This window comes from Pituophis catenifer, unplaced genomic scaffold, assembly GCF_029215685.1.
Source record: "Pituophis catenifer annectens isolate HBS135680 unplaced genomic scaffold, rPitCat1.0.hap2 SCAF_7, whole genome shotgun sequence".
NCBI classification, from domain to species: Eukaryota; Metazoa; Chordata; class Lepidosauria; order Squamata; family Colubridae; genus Pituophis; species Pituophis catenifer.
Window position 1 is genome coordinate 42,458,610 of NW_027256887.1, and position 21,182 is coordinate 42,479,791.

Genomic DNA, 21,182 nt, shown 5'->3' on the forward strand with positions numbered 1-21,182 from the left:
TTAGTTCAGCTGCTCGTCGGAGATAAGAAGCGGCGATTCCAGCGCTTTTAGCAATGACGGAGCTTAGACAGCAGAGGAGGCAACCGGAACAGCAAAGGCAGCAAATTCGGCTCCCAGGAGGCTTAGACAAGCAAGCCCAGCAATCCAAAAGTCCAAAGAAACAGCCAGAAAAAAATTTTAAATAAAAGTTGTACACGGAGCGAGGGGCGACAAAATGGCTGCCGCCACAGAAACGGCGCGAAAAAAACGGCCTAGAAGAAAAAAGCGAGGCCCTGGGGAAGGCGTTTGGCAAGGAAGGGCCAGATCCTGAAGGAAGGGGAATGCCAAGCCAGGAAGGGGCGCCCAGGAAGCCCCCCCAGGGGTCCCCAAGGGAACAATTCAAACGCCCTCACACCAGAGTCTTAACAGCCCTTAAAAGAAAAAAAAACTCACAAAGTCCAAAGGCAACCAAGTCCATAGGGATAAGCAGAAGAAACGTCAGAAACAGTCCAGATCAAAAAACACCAAATATCCCAAAGCAGAACAGATAATTTGAAGAAAGCAGACAGAGCTAGAGACCCACACGCCAGTCCAACTGAAGGACTGAGCCAAAAGCTGGGCCTGCCCGGCAACAGGGGCGGGACTTGAAATTATTGGCTGGCTCAGTCCTGCAATCTGATTGGATGAGTGGTACCCACACTGGCTGCTGTCTCCACTCTCAATGGAGAAATAAATTTTTGCATATAGTTAAAATTATATATACATAATGAATAAATAATGAAGAAAATGTATGAAATGAAATCTCGACAGGTAACTTTAATATAGACTTCTGATACAATGGATGAAATTCCTATTTTATTTTTCATAATGACATCATAAAACAAACTATACAATTTATACCATTTGCATAATGATATTGCCCCAGATTTAGTGGATAAATGGGATCTCCTATTTCCCCAGTTGCTCCATTAAATTGAGGTTTCATTCTACAGTCTTGTCCGATCTAAGGAAAACCAGCAGTATAGCATGAATTTTTTCACATGACTAAATTGAACTATAAGAAATCTTAATTTTTAAAGATATTTATTAGATTCATAAAATATATTTGGAGGTTATGATTGGTTGCTATATTACCTCCAGCAATTGTGGAATTAAAGCCCTCAATTAATGTATTGTAAAATGTTATTGAGATCCATTGGGGTTCCACTGTGGGAACAAAATGCTAGACTAAATAAATCTTGAGTCTGATCCTGCATCTTGCCTTCTATTTAATGACAGTGTGAGAAAATATCAGTGTCCTTTTCCCTCAGCATACACAAGCTAACTTTACTCATTAATACTGATACATTAAAGGTGTGACTGGCATGCTGTCTGAAGACTTGATAATGTTCTCTTTTTTTTGTCCTGATAATTAAAAATCTCTTTCCGGATTTTCCAGATTGCCTGGAGTTACGCTGATTTAAAGGCATTCACACATACAGAGAATATATCTATATGCATTCCAACTTTTGACTTCTTCACTACAAAATTTCACCTGTTGCATCCATAACAGTTTTCCTTTTTTAGTCACAGCAGTGTACTTATTCGTATTCAGTGTTGCTAAATCTTTCTTAAATTGCTCTAATTTTGATATATCTATTTGTATGGCTGCAAAATAAATTGGATAAATCCACAACAGTATTCCTGCTAGCGTGCTCATGTATGCCCTTATTTTTTTCTGAAAACTATGTTTGTATAGAGTTGTGGGATAGTGAATATTGTGTGACCCAGTATGCTGGCAAACAGAAAATTATCCCATCTAGCAATTATGGTATGATAAATTTATTATATTGTATTCCATCTTTCGTCTTGATTTGTTTTATAGCCAGTAGCAGCATATTGATATAAAGCTAAGCGGATCACTAATTTTTATGAAAAATGATTATTTTTCATGAAAACTCTTATAGGTGAATACAATACTTCTTCATGATGTATTATGGGCTCCCTTATAGTCCTAAAACATGATTTGTTTTGACCATTGTTTGTTGTGGCAATAAGCCAAAATAATTAACAACATTACAAGTAATCTTCAACTTAAGACCTTTTGTTCATTAACCATTCAAAATTACAACGGTGCTACATGAAGTGACTTACAATCTATATCCATAGCATAGGGTATAGCATGGGGTAAAGCACTCCCATGGTCCTGTAATTGCAGTTCGGGTGCTTGACAACTGATCTCAGGGATGCTGCAACTGCTCTGCATAACTTGCTCATCCCTCCTACCCCACTGGGTTCTTTATGCCTAGTTCCTGGACATGCTTCCTACCCTGTTAAGTCCTATAGCCTTGGGCCTCTTCACGACTCCATCATGCCTTGCTCCAGTTAACTCTTCTGCAAACTAAATTTCAAAAATAGTACCCAGCCAATGTCACATCATGCAGACTTTTATAGAAGCTGTCTTGCATCATTCTGGAAGCAGCCACTATTCCTGTAATTTCTTACTGTAGAAAGGTTCAGTTTTCAGCATATGAACTGTACCTACCTCCAGAATAGTGCGAAGTGGCCTTTGCAGGATGGTCGTGCATTGCATTGATTAGCCACTTTTTTGGAAAGGAATCTTTGAAAGAGGTAAGTGGAGCAAGGTGGACAGGGAAGAGGCTCAAGGCCTGCAGGGATTTAGCAAGGTGGGAAGTTATGCAAGGAGTGACTTGAGGGAGAGCCCCTGAGAGGTCTTGTACAAGCCATAGGTGAAGCAAAGTGAAATGCCCTACGAGGTCTTGGAGAGTCACAGCTTTCCTGCCTAACCTGGGGCTTATTTTCCCTCAGCCATGATGAGGAGAAGAGACAGTTTAAGATGGCTGCCACGAAGCTGAGACAACCAACGACCATCTAAGCTTTGAGCTGGAGCGAATTTTGGTGAACAGTGTGGAACTGAGTGAGAGGATTTTTTTTTAACCCAAAAGTTAACCCCAAAAGAGAAATCTAGGATTTACTAAGAACTGTCTGTTAAGCGATCAAATACTTTGAGAAAACTACCAGACCGGAATGAAAGGATTAAAGAGAAAAAAAAAATCTTTAAAAACACAGGAAATTGGACTTTCAAACTGGGAAGATGTAACATTGGGAAGGCAATTTAAAATGCTGGAATTATGGATTTAAAAAATTAACATTGCTTCTATAATTGAATTACAATTTAAAATAATTAACACTAGATTTTTAGTAACAATATTGAAAATTAACCTGAGAGTGCAAAAAATTGGAAAACATACAAAGGACAATGAGTAATGACCAAGATGCCCAGGAAAGGAAGGAGCTATCAAAAGAAATAGAGGGAAAAACAGAATTGAGGAATCAACGAAAAGAAAATAACAAGGAGTCATCATATAAAATCAATAATGTTTGATGAATCAAACCAGGGGGAAAACATTCTAAGAGATCTGAAAAGAGAATGGGAGGAGCAGGAAGATACTTTGGGAAGGGAGTCAGGGCGGGGCTGATCATTTCAAAGCTAGGCAGTGGAAGAGGGTAGGGATGTGAGAAACACTTAGATTGACTAGGCAGGATGTAGACACAGACAGAGATGAAGATTTAAGAGAAGAATATGGAAGGCTAGTTAAGAAAATTAGAATTAAAGTATTGATGCGGGCAAGAGATGATGGATAGAAGGCAGATAGTAAAAAGAAAGAAAAAAATATTTTTCTTTTTATATAATGGTGGCAGGAGGAGAAATTAGAACAGAGATAGGAATGTGTTCAATAAGAGATTGAGGGATTACTTGTACATATACCTTTACATAATGAAACAAAAGTAATAATAACATGGGAAAATTAGAGATTGAATGATGATATTATTAAGTAAGCTTAAATAACATTGTGATTGGTAAACGCTGAGCAATTAAATAACAAAAAGAGCATATTTTAATATAAATGTATATTAATACTAGAACCATATAGATTGGATGAAAGCAAAGAATATGAATAGAGTTATTTTGTATGTTTAAATAATATCGTGATTGGCATTAGAATAGTATATTAAATATTGAATAATGAAACAATGAAGAATAGTATTTTAATATAAATAGATTCGAAGAGTGAAATATGGGAAATATGAATAAGAACTAAGTATTAAAAAAAGGGGGGGAGCACTTCAGAAAAATAGTATTCTTATTTTATTGTAACGGGATAGTTAACCTAGTGTTCCTTATGCTGTAAATCTTATATAAGAACTCTAAATGCCATTCTTGTAATTTAGCCTTCAAAGTTTAAACAACCAACTCTATTTAGAAATGGGTTGCATGCCAACAGTTAAAGCACTGCCATATAGGGTATGGCAAAACCAGTGGTTTTGGAATGAGATCATGATAAACTTGTTCAGCTTTACTATCACAAGTACATATTAAGTTTTCTCTCATTCACTTATATTCAAACACACACACAATTATTTTGTATTTTTGGTTTTCTTTTACATTTTAGCTTTCTGTAGCATAAACCTCCATTATAGTTTGCAAAAGAAAGAACAGTCACAGTCTATTAATGATGTTGTAGAACTAGTTTACTCAAAAACAAAGGTGATTGCTGATAAGGGTAATGTCTGCTTTGATATGAATATTATATATGTTTGTGTGCTTTTCAAAATTTTAAATTCATTCCTCTTCAAGGCCAGCAGATTCAAAATTATTTTACTAACCCCACATACAGTTACTAAATCAATTGATATCTATAACCTTGTGTATGTGCTTCCCTCTTTGTTCAAATAACTCTTAAGTTATGGCTAGAGGTTTGGTATCCTAGAAATTCTGTGTACCAAAGTTTTGAAACCATGAGTAGAACTTCTCTTCTGCCTTGTCTTCATACCCAGATATTCATTTTTTTTCATCCAGAATCATATTTTTTTTTTTGGTTTTAGACAGCATATTTATGTAACTTCCTTTTCTTTTCTGTCAAAAGCCATTAAAGAAAAAGAAAAAGAAAAAGAGGCTAATTTCATAATAAATGTTTGCAGGATATAATGCTGTCATTTTACTATGCAGCTTTCAATCACTTTATTTTTTAAAAAAGTTTGTTGTGCACTACCAATCGTAGATATTATGTATAGTTCCCCAGTTCATAGTTTTACTTTTTAATTGTAGTAGAACTAATATTTTACTATCTTTTTGTTCTAGGATGTTCAGAAGGAGAGAGAAACTCATAATTACCTCACCAAGGAAGCAATCAAGGAAAAAGTCCAAATATACAATTCAGATGTTACTGACAAGCTAAAGATGACATTGGTAAGCTTTTTATATAAGGTATTTATTATGATTAGATAGCATGTCTGTTTGGGACAGAAGTGTTTATCTTGTGTCCCTGAAGTCATCACTAGATGTGATTAACAATGCTGTAAATGATGGCAAATGTATTCTATATTGCATAAAATATTTATTAGCATCCACCTCCTAGATTTGCAAGAATTCATATTACTAGACAGGATTATACCAGACAGGGAAAGGAAGATGGGAGGCAATTGAAGAATAAGCAAATTTGGGCAGGGGAGGGGGGCTGTCAGTTTTGTCCTTTGTGTGGTCTCTGTGTATTACAGTTTACTATACCTATTCAGTAACAATTGAAATATACAAATATTGAGCTACATTCTGTGCTCTGAATGTTTCTTCTCACTGTGCATGCCTAAAGGACTTAGAAATATAAATCTACGATTTTTGTAATTGCTTTTTACACATTATTAAAAAAACATATCCTTTTTTCGTTTGAGATATTGCTGAACTTACTCTGTGGGTTTAATTATATTAAGATTTATTGTATTATTATTATTGCTCTTTTTTTGTTATTGTGTTTACAGTTTGTGGATTGAAAATCCTAACTTCCTTATGATTTGGTTACCTATCTTAGAAGGTTTACAAGTGCAGCAATGTATCCACCATCTGACAAACGTGCTCTGTGCGTTGTGTGTTTGAGCAAGGAGCGTTTAATAAATTGTAACATCATTCATAATGAAGTTACTCTACTTTTCTCAGACTTTCTGTTAGGCCATGCAGTATAGCAGTTATTGTGGCTGCCGGATCAGATTAACTGGTTTAATTGAACTCATGCTAAGGCAAAAGTGACCCAAGTCACTTTGTCTTCGCATCCCAAGACCTAGCTAGTATTCTTGGTCTAGCTCATGATATTTTTGGTGCAAGAACTCCAAAACCAAAGGTTACCATTAAGATTTATTTTATTTATTTATTAGATTTTTTCCCTTTTTTCCCCACAACAAAACCCTCTGAGGTAGGTTGGGTTGAGAGAGTGACTGACCCAGAGGCACCCAACTGGCTTTCATGTCTAAGGCAGTATTAGAACTCTCAGTCTTCTGTTTGTGTTAACCAGACTTATTCCACATCCTGCATAAGATCATTCAAGTTGGTAATGGTACCATTAACTGCAGGTTTTAAAGTCAGTTTTCTGGCATACATTATACAACAATCTAGTCCTAGCTGTTGATTTTGATTTTCTTGCATTGATTATTCTTTTTCACTTCTGGTAAGCATAACTAGTTAGTCATCTTTATGCATGGTTCACAAGAGACCTCAACATAAATTCAGGTTGCTTATTTGTAATCTGTGGACTTTCAGTCACATGATTCTCCCTACATTTCTCATGCAGACACTTAGAGGCTTATCTGTGTGTGATTACGGTGACTTCATGGTTACTATGTGCAGTGGAAAGGACTCTTAAGGGCCTATGAAAATGCAGAACAAATTTAGAATGTTCTGATGGTATTTGCTTATAATCTCATGTAAATGCCCAGATGATTTATATAGATATAGATTAACAGAGTTAGACAGGACCTTGTAGGTCATCAAGTCCAACCCTCCGCCCAAGCAGACCCTACACACTGGATGACAGTCCAGTCTCTTCTTGAAAGTTTCCAGTGATGAAGCTCCCACAACTTCTGAATGCAAGCTGTTCAATTGGTTGATTGCTCTCACTGTCAGAAAATTTCTCCTTATTTTCAAGTTGAATCTCTACTTGTTCAGTTTCCATCCATTATTCCTTTTCTGGCCTTCAGGTGCTTTGGAAAATAACTTGACCCCCTCCTCTTGGTGGCAGCCCGTCAAATATTGGAACATGCTATCATGTCTTCACTAGACTAATCATGCCCAGTTCCTGCAATTGTTCATCGTATGTTTTAGCTTCCAGTCCCATAATCATCTTGGTTGCTCTTCTCTGCACTCTTTTTAGAGTCTCAACATCTTTTTTTATAGTGTGGTGACCACAACTGGATGCAGTACTCTAGGTGTGGTCTTACTAAGGCTTTATAGAGTGGTATGATTACCTCCCTTGATCTTGATTTTATCCCTCTGTTAATGTAATTTGGGATTGCATTGGCTTTTTTGGCTGCCGCTACACACTGCTGCCTCATATTTAATTGGTTGTCCACTAAGACTCCAAGATCCCTCTCACAGTTACTGCTGTTAAAACTGGTTTCACCCAATCTATATGTGTACTTTTGGTTTTTCTTGCCTAAATATAAGACTTTACTTTTCTCTACATTGAATCTCATTTTGTTAGATAGGGCCCAGTATTACAGTCTGTCAAGATCCATCTGGATCTTGAGCCTATCATCTAGGGTGTTGGCTATTCCTGCCAGTTTAGTATCATCCGTAAATTTGGTAAATTCACCTTCTATTCCCGCATCTAAGTCATTTATGAAGATACTGAAGAGTACTGGGCTTAGGACAGAACCTTGTGGTACCCCACTACTTACTTCCCTCCATGTAGATGTAGTACCATTAAGGACTACTCATTGAGGATGGTTTGTCAGCCAGTTACAAATCCATCTGATGGTGATGCTATCTATCCCACTTTTTTCTAGCTTACCAAGAAGTAGGTTTGTCGAATGCTTTGCTGAAGTCTAAGTATATTATGTCCACAGTATTTTGCTAATCCACTAATTTAGTCACTATGTTGAAGAATGAAATAAGAGTGGTTTGGCATGATCAGTTTTTAACAAAACCATGCTGACTTCTAGTTATTACTATTTACTCGTTTCTAGACGTTGGCAGATCTGGTTTTTTTATTATCTTTTCCAATATCTTCCCAGGTGATTGGTCTGTAGTTTCCTGGGTCTGTTTTTTTTTTTTTTTTTTGAAGATGGGAACCACATCAGCTCTTTTCCAGTCCTCTGGTAGTTCCCCGGTGCTCCAGTATTTTTGGAAGATGTGGTACAGTGGTTCTGAGATGACTTCTGCCAGCTTCTTTAGAACTCTGGGGTGTAATCCATCAGGTCCTGGTGATTTGTATTCATCAAAATCAGACAGGTGTTCTCTTACAATTTTTTGCTTATTTTAACTTTTATTTCTAGCCTGTCTTTTACAGTTATGTTTTTGGTAGATTGGACTACTGTTTCTTTTTGTGTGAAGACTGATGCAAAGAATGAGTTAAGCAACTCTGCTTTCTCTCTGCTGCCTGATACTTCTTTCCCGTCTTCTCTCTTTCTTCTCTCTTTAGTGGACTGACTGTTTCTTTTATTTTTTTTTCTTGTTATTTATATGTTGGAAGAAACTTTTTTTATTATCTTTGACTTTTGTTGCAAGTCTTTGTTCATTCTGAGCCTTTGCTTTCCTGACACCATCTTTGCAGATTCTGGCTATCTGCTGATATCCTGTCTTAGTTATGTGTCCTTCTTTCCATTTTTTGTACTTGTCCTTTTTGTCTTTCAATTTGTCAGAGAGATCTTTGTGCAGCCATGCTGGTTTCTTCTTGTTCTGTTCAATCACAATTATAAATGGTTTTTGCTTGTTCAGAAACCTTTCAACTTATGACAGCACTGAATGAGTGGTACCACTTAGAGAGGGGCTATAAAGCATTATGAAGCAGTATATAAGTCTTAAGTGCTATTGCTGCTAAGTGCTACTTATGGCCAGTTGTCAAACCAACCATCATAATCTCCCTGCACAGGATTCCCTGGATTCTCAGTGCCCAGCTTGCAATTATGTTGTTGCAGTATTCTGCAGTCATTTGATTGCCATTTGCAATCTTCACTGCCAGCTTCTGACAAGCAAGTCAACGAGGAAGTCAGTACGAGTCACAAATGGTGGGCACAAGTCATTGTGCTTAATGATAGTGCTTAACAGTGGCAACTGGAAGTGCCAGAATTTCTATTGCTAAGCAACATGATAGTAAAGCGCAATGTCATGTGACTGCACTGCTTTGCGGTTGTTAATATGATTTATTGGGTTAGGGATTTTCTGTCTTCACTGTGAATTGTAGTGTGTTTTGATGGGTGCACTGAGGGAGCTCAACCAATCTCATTGTACATATGTTGTGCACTGACAATAAAGATTTGAAATTGAATTGAAATTCTGGTATTTCCAGTTGCACTGTTAACTAAGCATTGCTTGTACTGGTAAGCAATCTGTATTTACCTAAGTATCGGGGGAAATAGCAATTTGATTATTTGCTGAGTTTTCTTTTTCTTCCCCTGTGCCATCTAAAGCATGTACATGAAAATATATCTGTTCTCCATTTTGTTATAGAAAAAAAAAATATGATTTCATTGTTATATGCGTATGTGTTTTTATTTATAGAACGCAAGCGGAATATACACTGGCTTCATCAAAGTTCAGATAGAACTTTGCAGACCTATCACTCTACAGACTTCTGTGAATGTAGGGAAGCATCTTAACAGCAATGAGACAACTTTTTATTTGCCTAATGGCGATATGAACACTCTTCATATCAGCAGTACTAACACAGTCCGTGAAGTTATTGAGGCTTTGCTCAAAAAATTTCTAGTGGCTGATAATCCTGCCAAGTTTGCACTTTATAAACAATGTCACAAGGAAGATCAAGGTATGAAAATAGATTTTTCTGAGTTATAAGTGGATTAAAGAAAAGTATTTTGATGCTAATTTTGTTCTTTTATGATCTAGATGTAGTAGAATTATTTCTGAGACATTGTGTGTTGGGAAATAGATTTATTTGACAAACTGATATTTCTAATAAAACATAAAAACTATTAAAATAGCAGAAATCAAATTTCCCTTTTTGACCTGTTTCATGCATATGTATGATTAATTTCAGCTGAATAGAATCTTTGGGTGACTTTTCTAAGAGTAATCTTGATTGCTGTCAGCCTTTTGAAGGAGACCAGATAAGGAAAATATACTTTATGGTTCAAGGACATAGCAAATACTTTCTCTCCTCCTTTTTACATGAAAGAAAATCAAGTTAGGGCCTTCTTGGATTTGTTTTTCACCTTGTGCTCCCTTCCAAGGCTAAGCTGATATTTATTTAACAGCTGTTGAATTCCTTCTTCAAGGCTATCTTGATATTCTTTTACAGTTATTGCCTCAGTCTCTTGGAATTCTTTCACCTCCAGCATGTGTTAACCTTGTAAAAGAGAAACAGTGAAGTATGGAGAGAGAAAAAAGCTAAGGAAATAGGAATTTTTCTCCCTCCTTGCTCTTCTTCCCTTTCACAATAAATTTCACAATAAACCTTGTATTTTATTCTATTTATTTCCAATGTTGCACATAATTTTTAGAGAATATTTCTTGAGTTTTCTGAATGTAAAGGGTTTATTTACTTAGAACTGTTCATTAAGCATACTGTGTCACTATGGACTTTCACAAACTATAATAAAGAGCAGTGAAATAGAAAGGTAGGATATTCATCACCAGTCAAAGATTATAATGGTTCTAGTGCACCATTCATTATTCTTTGTTGCTCATCGTTCTCCATTTATATAATGTAATACTGAGATTCCTCTATTTGTCCGCTGATAAAGCTGTGGTTCTGATAATCAGCAGAAATCTGAGTATGTATTCTTTCTTTTGTATTATTTGCAGTTTATATGTGTAAGCTCTCAGAAACAGAACATCCTCTCTATTTGCGGTTGGTGGCTGGCCCAAGAACAGATACGCTTAGCTTTGTTTTGCGTGAGCATGAATCTGGGGAGTTTTTGGTAAGTTATACTTGCGTTGTGTACTTGGAAATCTTGGAAGTCCAGCTAGTTCATTGCTAGGATTTCTAACTAGTGGTGTACAACTTCCAGTTCAAACCTATTGAATGTATTCATGTTTATAGAGAAAAGCAAGCAAGTAGCCAATTAAAGTACAGGTAGTCCTTAACTTGAACAGTCACTAAATGAACTGTTTGAAGACTATTTGTATAGTGTAGATTTTATAGACTCTTATATTGGAAAGCATATTTAAAACCTTTTGGGTTCAGTGCCATGCTATGCTTGGTATAAGAATCTGATCTAAAGTATTCCTAACAGATGAAAATATCTGCCAAAAGAATCCACCATCTCTTTGGCCAACTGATTATTTTACTCAACTATTTTTATTGTTAGTAAAGTGTTTTTTCCCGTTAACATTCAATAAAAATCTGACTATTTGCCTGCCTGCCTGCCTCCATCTGTCTGTTTGTCTAATATCTATCTATCAAATTTATGGCCATCCACTCACTCTCACTGATTGTGGGTGGCTTACAAAAAAAAATCCAATATGCAACATTAAAACAATAATCTTCTCCCATAAGGCTGCGGAGTGGGTCAGGAGTGGGATGATCCAGCTGGTCTGGCCAATCACTGAGTCGAATTGCTTTGGCCACGCCTCCGTAGGCCTCCATTGCTTCCAGTTCCGACCAGACATATTCCTGAGTCTCTCACTCCTGACAGATTAGAGATCGTTTTTCTATTTGGGGCTGTGCATGCTGGCCACTTCAGTTTCGGCTGAAAACGCCGCCGCCGCACCGCCACTGCCTCCGCCATCTCAGCGCTCATCAGCTGGGAGGTGGGAGATTGTTTTCTTGTATTTAGCCCTTTTCCTCTGTGCTGTGCGAGCAGGCCATTTCAGTATTGGCTGAAAACACTGCCGCCGCGCTGCCACCGCCATCTCAGCGCTCATCAGCTGAGAGGCGGGAGAGGAGCCTTCAAGATTTCGCTTTCTGTGCTTCGGGAGCAGATCGCTCCGGTGGCACCGCTGCCTCCGCCTCAGCGCTCATCAACTGAGAGGTGGGGAAGAAGATTTGAAGGTTTTACCTTCGGCGCTTCGAGAGGGGATTGCTCTGGCTTCCTGCCACCGCCTCCTCAGCGCTCATCAGCTGAGTGCATATTTGAAGGTTTCGCCTTCGGCGCTTCGGGAGCAGATCGCTCCGGCCTCTCCGTCACTGTCGCCACCACCGCCTCAGCGATCATCAGCTGAGAGGCGGAAGAAGAGACTTTGGAGACCTCCACCCCAGCGCTACTCTTGTGAGGTATTTCCTTGGCGCGACGGTGTTGAGAGGCGGCGAATTGGGCCCTCAACGACATTTCCTTGCCGCCATTACTGTCTTGCAGAGTGACAGTTACGGTGGCCATTTTGTTTGGGCATCATTGTCCCATTGTTGGCGGCCATTTTAAAAGGACTAAGAGAACAGTGTTAGCACTAACTGCTCACTCCCAGAACAGCTGCCTTATATTATTATTATTATTATTATTAATAAATAATAACAACAACAACAACAACAACAATCATTCTTATTGTGTGCAGGTTCTCGAGGCCATTTAGGCCTGTTCATTAATATGGCAGACCAGTCATCTAGCAAGACTGAGCCTGGCCGCAAGGCCACATCCAAATCAGTGTCTGTAAAAAAGTCACATCACAAAAATTCTGAACAGAATGTACTGGTGGAGAAGACCAGATCTGATCTGAACACAATTCTCCCTGCAGATCGTGAGAATGCTCTTGACCAGGGACCTAATGATGATATAGATTTATCTAGGGCCCTGTCTCCAGAGAGACAGAACAGACTTTCTACCAGTTCTTCGCACTCCCCTGACAGGCAAAAAGGGGATTCCCTTTGATTGTTCCATCACGCCTCAGGACCCTCCTCCGGCTCATCCAGCAGCTAAGCCCTCCAAGTCGGAACTGGAGGACCTTCCTGAGTCTGTTCAAATGTTGATTGCCAAGGCCATCTCCCATGGCATTCAGGCAGGCATTAGGGAGCATTGCTCCGCATCATTAGTTTCAGAAAGCCTTCATTCGAGACGCTCTCGAGTTTCTCCCTCTGCTAGTCTGACTGGATCACCCGAGCATTCTCCCACGAGGTCACGTGGCAGCGCTGACATCGGCTTGGAAGACGAGCTGCAGAGGGATGCTGATCTTTCGGATGATGACACCGCTGCACCAGATGTCCCAGCATTCACAGGTTTATTCCCACAGAGGCTTTTCAAGTCACTGCTCCACAAAGCCAAGGTTACATCGGGCCTCTTGGATCCTGCTTCTGCTCCGACAACTACCTCCACTGCCGTTGGTCAGGGCATTTTTGCTGAACCGGTTGCTGAACAGTTTTTTGTTCCCACGCCCAAACTCTTCACGGATGTCATGCGTAAGCAATGGGCTAACCCGGCTACTCTTCCCACTCCCAGTGGATACAACCGCCGCAACTACAATATGGACCCCTCTTTGACCAGCCTATTGCAGGTACCTGTAGTTGATGGCTCGGTGACTGCCCTTTCTTCTACCTCTCCTTACATTTCGGGAGATACTTCTGAGGGCCTTAAACCGGAAGATCGGAAGTTTGATTTATCCTTTAAGAAAACTCACCAAGCCTCGGCTTGGGCGATTCAGGCCGCTACCACGGCCTCCTTTTCCCCTTCTTCCCTATTGTGGCTTCAACAGCTACAATCTCGCTTGCCAGCACAAGAGGTCAGAGTCCATCAGGACCTGAACAAATAATTGCAGCCACTCAATTTGCCTCCGATGCCACACTCAACGCGGCCAAGTACGCCTCTCGGGCCATGGCATTGTCAGTGACTTCACGCCGCCGTCGATGGCTGCGACAACGGCCAGCTGACCTCAAAGCCAAATGGCGCCTAGCCTCCACCCCATATTCGGGGTCTAAGCTGTTTGGCGATCCCCTTGAACCTTTACTAGTGGAGGATAGGGATAGAAAGAAGGTTTTACCTTCTGTCACCAGAAGGGCCGATCGCTGAGCCACTCCCTACTACCGTAGGCAGCCGACTTGAAATTTCCCTCAGGAGGGTACTAGTCAGAGACCATATTCTCAGGGATCCTTTCGTCCCCAGGATGGGGGTTCTTTTCGGGACAAGCCTAAATCATTTGCCCCCCCCCAGCGGTCCTTTCGTGGAACAGGCGGCCGCCAGTTCCGCCATCAAAAATGACTGTCACCACTCTTCCCCCTGCAGGCCAAGTCTCTTTATAGACAAATGGGCCTGCAGCACGACCGACCAATGGGTTCTACACACAACAGAATTTGGCCTCCCGTTGGAGTTCCTCTCCCGCCCCCCGAGCCACTTCGTACCATGCCCTGTCTCCAACTCCCATTGCAAGCGTCAGCTCATGGAGCTTGCCATTCAGCATCTTCTAGACATCAAAGCAGTCGAGGAGGTTCCTCCTGACCAGTGGAGACAGGGATTCTACTCAATCCTTTTTGTGGTATCAAAACACTCTGGGGGCTGGAGAGCGATTCTAAACCTAAAATCACTGAACACCCATCTTGTGTACCGGAAATTCAAAATGAGCACACAAAAATCTATCCTGGAGGGCATAAGGCCCGGAGACTTTCTAGCCTCCATAGACCTCTCCGAAGCCTACCTGCATATCCCCATATTGCCGGCCTACCGGTGGTATCTCAGATTCAGCTACGCGGGGCATCACCTCCAATATCGTGCCCTTCCATTTGGACTGGCATCGGCTCCGCGCAGCTTCACCAAGATTTTAGCGGCCCTTGTGGCCTACCTGAGATCCGTTCCAGTGAGGCTTCAAGCCTGTCTGGATGATATTTTGGTCCAGGCCTCTACCCTCCAGAAGGCTCAGGTCGATTTGCAACTGACATTACAGGTATTGCAGGATCCTAGTCAACATGTCCAAGAACCAGTTAGAACCCCAGACCCGCCTGACACATCTCGGGGCAATCATCGACACCAAGGCGGGACAGGTTTTCCTCTCTCATGAGAGGAAGGACAGCCTCCGATTGCTCATACGGCAACTTCTCCGGGAACCGACTGTGACCAAACTCGAACTCGAACTTGCACGCCTACTAGGGAAGCTAGCGTCGTGTATAGACATAGTCCCTTGGGCCCGACTGCATGCCCGTGTCAGGTTTCAATGGCTATTACTCCCACATCAACGGACAAAGACTGCTGCCTCCTGAGCCAAGATCAGGGTTCCTCTGTCTGTCCGCCAGTCATTGCACTGGTGGCTGTCCCAGGCCCTGGACAAAGGGTGCGTTTTCTTAGAAGTTCAACCTCTCCTCATGACAACAGATGCCAGTCTGCTCAGCTGGGGGGCTCATCTGGGTCCTCAAGTAGTCCAGGGCCGTTGGTTTCCGATGGAGACGCAGTCAGCATCAATCTACTGGAACTCCGGGCAATTCGCCTGGCCCTTCAGGCCTTTCAACCGGCGATCCAGGGACACCATCTATTAGTTCTTACCGACAACGTGGCGGAATCCCACGTAAATTGCCAGGGAGGAACAAGATCCAAGTCCCTGATGCAGGAAGCTCTTCTCGTAGGCCGATGGGCGGAGGCTCATCTTCTCTCTCTGCGGGCAGATCACATCGCGGGCAAGGACAATCTCCAGGTGGACTTTCTCAGCCAGAATACGTGGACGCATCGGAGTGACGTCTCAACCCTGATCTTTTCCGAGACATTTGTCTTCATTTCGGGCGACCGCAGGTGGACCTGTTCGCCTCTCCAGTGAACACGCAGCTTCCCCGCTACTTCACTCGTTATCCATCACCGGGAGCGGAGGACACAAATGCACTCCGCTGCCACTGGCCTCTGGGACTCCTTTATGCATTTCCCCCGCTGCCACTAATCCCACGGGTGATACGCAGGATCATAGCGGAGGAAGCGGACATCGTCCTTGTCGCCTCTTATTGGCCAAGAAGACCCTGGTTCTCAGACCTAGTGACACTATCAGCAGCACGCCCTTGGCGGTTCCCTCCAGGGAGGGTATCCCTTAGCCAGGGGGCGCTCAACCACCCAGAGCCCCAGTGGCTCAACCAGGCTCTTGAGGGGCTCCTCCTGAGGGAGGCGCTTTACTCAGAGGATGTCATCTGCATTATGCAGGCAGACAGAAAGCAGTCCACCATCGGACTCTACATCACCACGTGGAAGGTATTTATCCATTGTCAGCTTCTGTTCCGCAGGTGCTGGAATTCCTCCACGATGGATACCGTAAGCGACTAGCATTTGTCTAGCTGCAACATGCACTCTCAAACGGCATGTTGCAGCTCTCGCCACGGTGTTGTCTCCTAGAGAAGGTGTACCTTTGTCACATCATTTTTCTATTCAGAGGTTTTTACGTGGGGTCCGGAATCTTCGTCCACCCATAGTCCATCGATATCCCACCTGGGACTTGCCACAGATGTTGAAGGCACTTACCGAACCTCCATTCGAACCTCTCCGTACTTTCACCCTTAGGTTCCTTACCTTGAAAGTTGCCTTCCTGGTGGCCATAACTTCAGCCCGCCGCATTTCGGAATTGGCGGCCCTTTCCGTCAGGCCGGATTTATGTGTCATTCATCCGGATAGGGTCATCCTCCATTTGGATCCGGCCTTTGTACCAAAAGTTAACTCCCGATTTCATCGGGAGCAGGAAATTATCCTTCCCAATTTTTGACCCAAACCTGCTCATCCCCTAGAACATAGATAGCATACTGTCGATGTCCACAGAGCTATTAAAATCTACATCTTGCGGACCGCCCCTACCAGATGTTCTGAAACTCTTTTCGTCTCTTTCCAACCTGCCTCGCTAGGATCTAAAGTATCTTCGACCACTATAGGTCGCTGGATCCGGGCTTGTATTGCCCAAGCTTATGAATCACGATCCCTTCCTACTCCGAGGCATATCACTGCTCATTCGAGTCGCAGTGCAGCTACCACCGCTGCTTGGGCCACGCAGGCCTCCCTCGAAGATATTTGCCGGGCAGCTACCTGGACTACTCCTGTTCCCTTTATTAAACTACCGTTTGGATGTCTTCGCATCTGTGGAGGCATCGTTCGGCAGGAGGGTCCTCCAACAAGTGCACCTGGCCCCGCGGCCTCCTAGATCGCAGGATTCCCACCCGTAGGGCTGACGAGCTTGGGTATGTCCCACTCCTGACCCATTCCGCAGCCTTATGGGAGAAGAGGCTCCAGTTGGACTTACCGTGAATGCCGTTTCTCCGAAGGATGCGGAGTGGGTCAGCCCCTCCCACCTGCGATTTTCTTGGTTCCTTTCTGATTTTGCTGGAGCCTATCTTGTAGATCTGCCTTCGTCGAACAAACTGGAAGCAATGGAGGCCTAAGGAGGCGTGGCCAAAGCAATTCGACTCCGTGATTGGCCAGACCAGCTGGATCATCCCACTCCTGACCCACTCCACATCCTTTGGAGAAACGGCATTCACGGTAAATCCAATGCCTCTTCCCCTCCTTGGCGATAGCAATCAGTCAAACAAGCCACTTGATGGGCTCCATCCCACTCTGGGTTCCCTAGGCCTGTTGGGAAAACAAGGTCTTCAAAGCCTTGCGAAAGGGTCCAGTCTAATCTCTGTGAGGATGATGTTCCAAAGGGAGGGAACCACCACGGAGATGTCCCTCCTTAGGAGAGGAAACCCACAACATTCCCTGCCTCCCTGCTATGGTGGGTCAGGTAGTTGTAATGAGGGAGAGTTCTGTCCCAAGCCATGTAGGGCTTTAAAGATGACAATCAGCACCTTGAATTGAAACAAATTGGCAGCTCCTACAGGAGAGGTAAAATACGTGCACACCTGGGCTTGCACAAAATCATGTGGGTTGGTGCATTTTGAACCAATTGGAGCTTCTGAATAGGGCAGCCACATTTATTTATTTACTTATTTACTTATTTACTTATTTACTTATTTACTTATTTACTTATTTACTTATTTACTTATTTACTTACTTACTTACTTACTTACTTACTTACTTACTTACTTAATTAATTAATTAATTAATTAATTAATTAATTAATTTGTATACCGCCCTTAGGACTCAGGGCAGTGAACAGCCACGGTAAAAACACAACATATAAAATTTAAAAACAATTTAAAAAACATTAAATACTTTTAGCCGTCAATTTAAAATAACCCAATTAAAACCAATTATAAATTTAAAACCGTAAGGATGGGGTCAAGCCAGCCCGGCTAGATGGAATAGATGTGTTTTCAGGGCCCGACGAAAAGTCCGGAGGTCTGGTATCGTGCGTATCTCTGGGGGTAGGTTGTTCCAGAGGGCAGGTGCCGCCACAGAGAAGGCTCTCTCCCTGGGGGTCGCCAGCCAACATTGTCTGGCTGACGGCACCCTGAGGAGGCCCTCTCTGTGTGAGCGAACTGGTCGGTGGGAGGCTATTGGCGGCAGAAGGCGGTCTCGTAAATACCCCGGCCCTAAGCCATGGAGCGCTTTAAAGGTGGTCACCAACACCTTGAAGCGCACCCAGAAGACCACAGGAAGCCAGTGCAGCTTGCGCAGGAGAAGTGTCACATGGGAGCACCCCGTCGCTCCCATAAACCCCCGCGCGGCCGCATTCTGGACCAACTGGAGCCTCCGGGTGCACCCCAAGGGGAGCCCCATGTAGAGAGCATTGCAGTAGTCCAGACGGGAAGTGACGAGTGCCTGAGTGACCGTGCGTAGGGAGTCCCGATCTAGAAAGGGACGCAACTGGCGTATCAGGCGGACCTGATAAAAAGCCCCCCTGGCCACGGTTGTCATATGCTCTTCTAAAGACAGCCGTGTATCCAGGAGGATGCCCAAGTTGCGAGCCCTTTCCTTGGGGGCCAATGATTCACCCCCAATAACCAGCGATGGCGCCAGCTGGCTATATCGGGACGCCGGAAGCCACAGCCACTCGGTCTTGGAAGGGTTGAGTCGGAGCCTGTTTCTCCCCATCCAGGCCCGCACAGCCTCCAGGCACCGGGACATCACTTCAAGGGCATCGTTGGGGTGGCCTGGGGTGGAGATGTACAGCTGAGTGTCATCAGTGTACTGATGGAACTCCACCCCAAAGCCACGGATGATCTCACCCAGTGGCTTTACATAAATGTTGAACAGAAGGGGCGAGAGGACCGACCCTTGCGGCACCCCACAAACAAGACGCCTCGGGGTCGACCGCTGCCCCCCTGCCAACACAGATTGCGACCGGTCAGAGAGGTAGGAGGAGAACCACCGCAAAACGGTGCCCCCCACCCCCAACCCCTCCAACCGGTGCAACATGATACCATGGTCGATGGTATCAAAAGCCGCCGAGAGATCTAACAGGACCAGGATAGAGGAGCATCCCCTATCCCGAGCCCTCCAGAGATCATCCACCAACGCGACCAATGCCGTTTCCGTGCTGTACCCAGGCCTGAAGCCGGACTGGAGCGGATCTAGATAGACAGCTTCATCCAGGTACTGTGGAAGCTGCCGCACCACCACACTCTCAACAACCTTCGCAATAAAACGAAGGTTGGAGACTGGACGATAGTTAGCCAAAACAGCCGGCTCCAGAGAGGGCTTCTTGAGGAGGGGCCTCACCACCGCTTCTTTCAAGGCAGCCGGTAGGACACCCTCGCTCAAGGAAGCGTTAATAATCCTCTGGAGCCAGCCTCGTGTAAACTCCCCGGAGGCCCGCACCAACCAGGAGGGACATGGGTCCAATAAACTTGTGGTTGCGTTCAGCCGTCCCAGAATCCTGTCCACATCCTCGGGAGCCACAGGATCAAACTCCTCCCAGATAACACTCTCAAGACCTGCCTCAGTCATCTCGTCTGGACTTACCCAGTCAGAGGCCAGGCCTTCCCGAATCTGAGCGATCTTGTCATGCAGATACTGCACAAAATCCTCAGCTCGACCCTGCAAGGGATCATCCCGCGCTCCCAGATGGAGAAGGGAGCGGGTCACCCTAAACAGGGCGGCCGGGGTGATTATCTGATGACGCAATAAGAGCGGCAAAATAGCTAGATTTTGCCGCTTTTATCGCCACTAGGTAGGTCTTAATATGAGACCTCACCAGTGTTCGGTCAGATTCGGAACGGCTGGTCCTCCAACTGCTCTCCAGGCGTCTTTTCCGGCGCTTCATCTCCCTCACCTGATCGGAGAACCAAGGAGCCAGGTGAGTTCGGTGCCGGGTCAGAGACCACAAAGGCATGACGCGGTCCAAAGCCCCAGCAGCCGCACGGTCCCAGGCGGCCACCAGGTCTTCGGCCGAGTCATGAGCCAGAGTCTCAGGAAATGGCCCAAGCTCCATCTGGAACCTATTAGGATCCATCAGGCGCCTGGGGCAGAACCACCTAGTCGGTCCCACCTCCCTGCGGTGGGGTGTAGTGGTTAGAAAGTCAAGTCGAAGGAGCGAGTGGTCAGACCATGACAAGGGTTCGATGACTATATCCACTATATCAAGGCCACTCAACCACTGACCAGAGATAAAAACTAAGTCCAGAGTGTGCCCGCCCGTGTGAGTAGGGCCCTGAATTAACTGAGTCAGGTCCATAGCCGTCATGGAAGCCATGAACTCCCGAGCCACCTCAAACGTTTCACCGATGGATGGCAGGATGAAATCCCCCATGACCAAAAGTCTGGGGGTATCAACCGCCACCTCGGCTATGACGTTAAGCAGCTCAGGTAGGGTCGTTGCCACGTGGCAGGGAGCCAGGTACGTGATCAACAGACCCATCTGCACTCCACGGCCGCACTTCACAAGAAGGGACTCACATCCGGCTATCTGTGGAACAGTGGTCTCCCTCGACTCAAGACCTTCCTTTATAATAACCGCCACCCCCCTGCCCCTGCCCTGAGCTGTCGGCTGGTGGAATGCCCGGAAGCCTGGTGGGCACATATCTACGAAGGGAACTCCCCCCTCCTGGCCCAACCAGGTCTCCGTAATACCTGCCAGGTCCGCTCCCCCCTCCTAAGATCGCAAATGAGGGGGGCTTTATTTACCACAGACCTGGCATTGCATAACAACAGCCGAAGGCTCGGGCCCTGAGAGTCTGTGCAACCTGGGGAACAAGAAGGGCTATGGGGACCAGGGCATGCCACCGCTTGAAGATAGCGAGTGCGTGCCCCAACCACGTGATATGGCCCCCTGCTCCCGCCGTATCTGCCTCTCCCACTCAGCGTATTGATAGAAAAGCCCTCAATAGAGTGAATTCTGATACCCCCCTTACCCCCAGAATCCGCACCCTCCCGTGGCCCAATTAGCAGCCGGGCCAGACCCCTCCCCTCGTGGGTTATCCCCCAAACCCACACAACCC

General features: G+C 44.2%; 1 protein-coding gene across 1 annotated transcript in view; it reads left to right on the plus strand.

The window, feature by feature from the left end:
* The window catches only part of RASSF3 (Ras association domain family member 3), an 80,807-nt gene that overhangs the window by 55,650 nt on the left and 3,975 nt on the right, over nucleotides 1–21,182 (plus strand). The window contains exons 2-4 of the mRNA XM_070948092.1: nucleotides 5,123–5,230; nucleotides 9,527–9,791; nucleotides 10,790–10,905. Coding sequence (XP_070804193.1) covers nucleotides 5,123–5,230; nucleotides 9,527–9,791; nucleotides 10,790–10,905 — 489 coding nt within the window. The remainder of the gene's footprint in view (nucleotides 1–5,122; nucleotides 5,231–9,526; nucleotides 9,792–10,789; nucleotides 10,906–21,182) is intronic.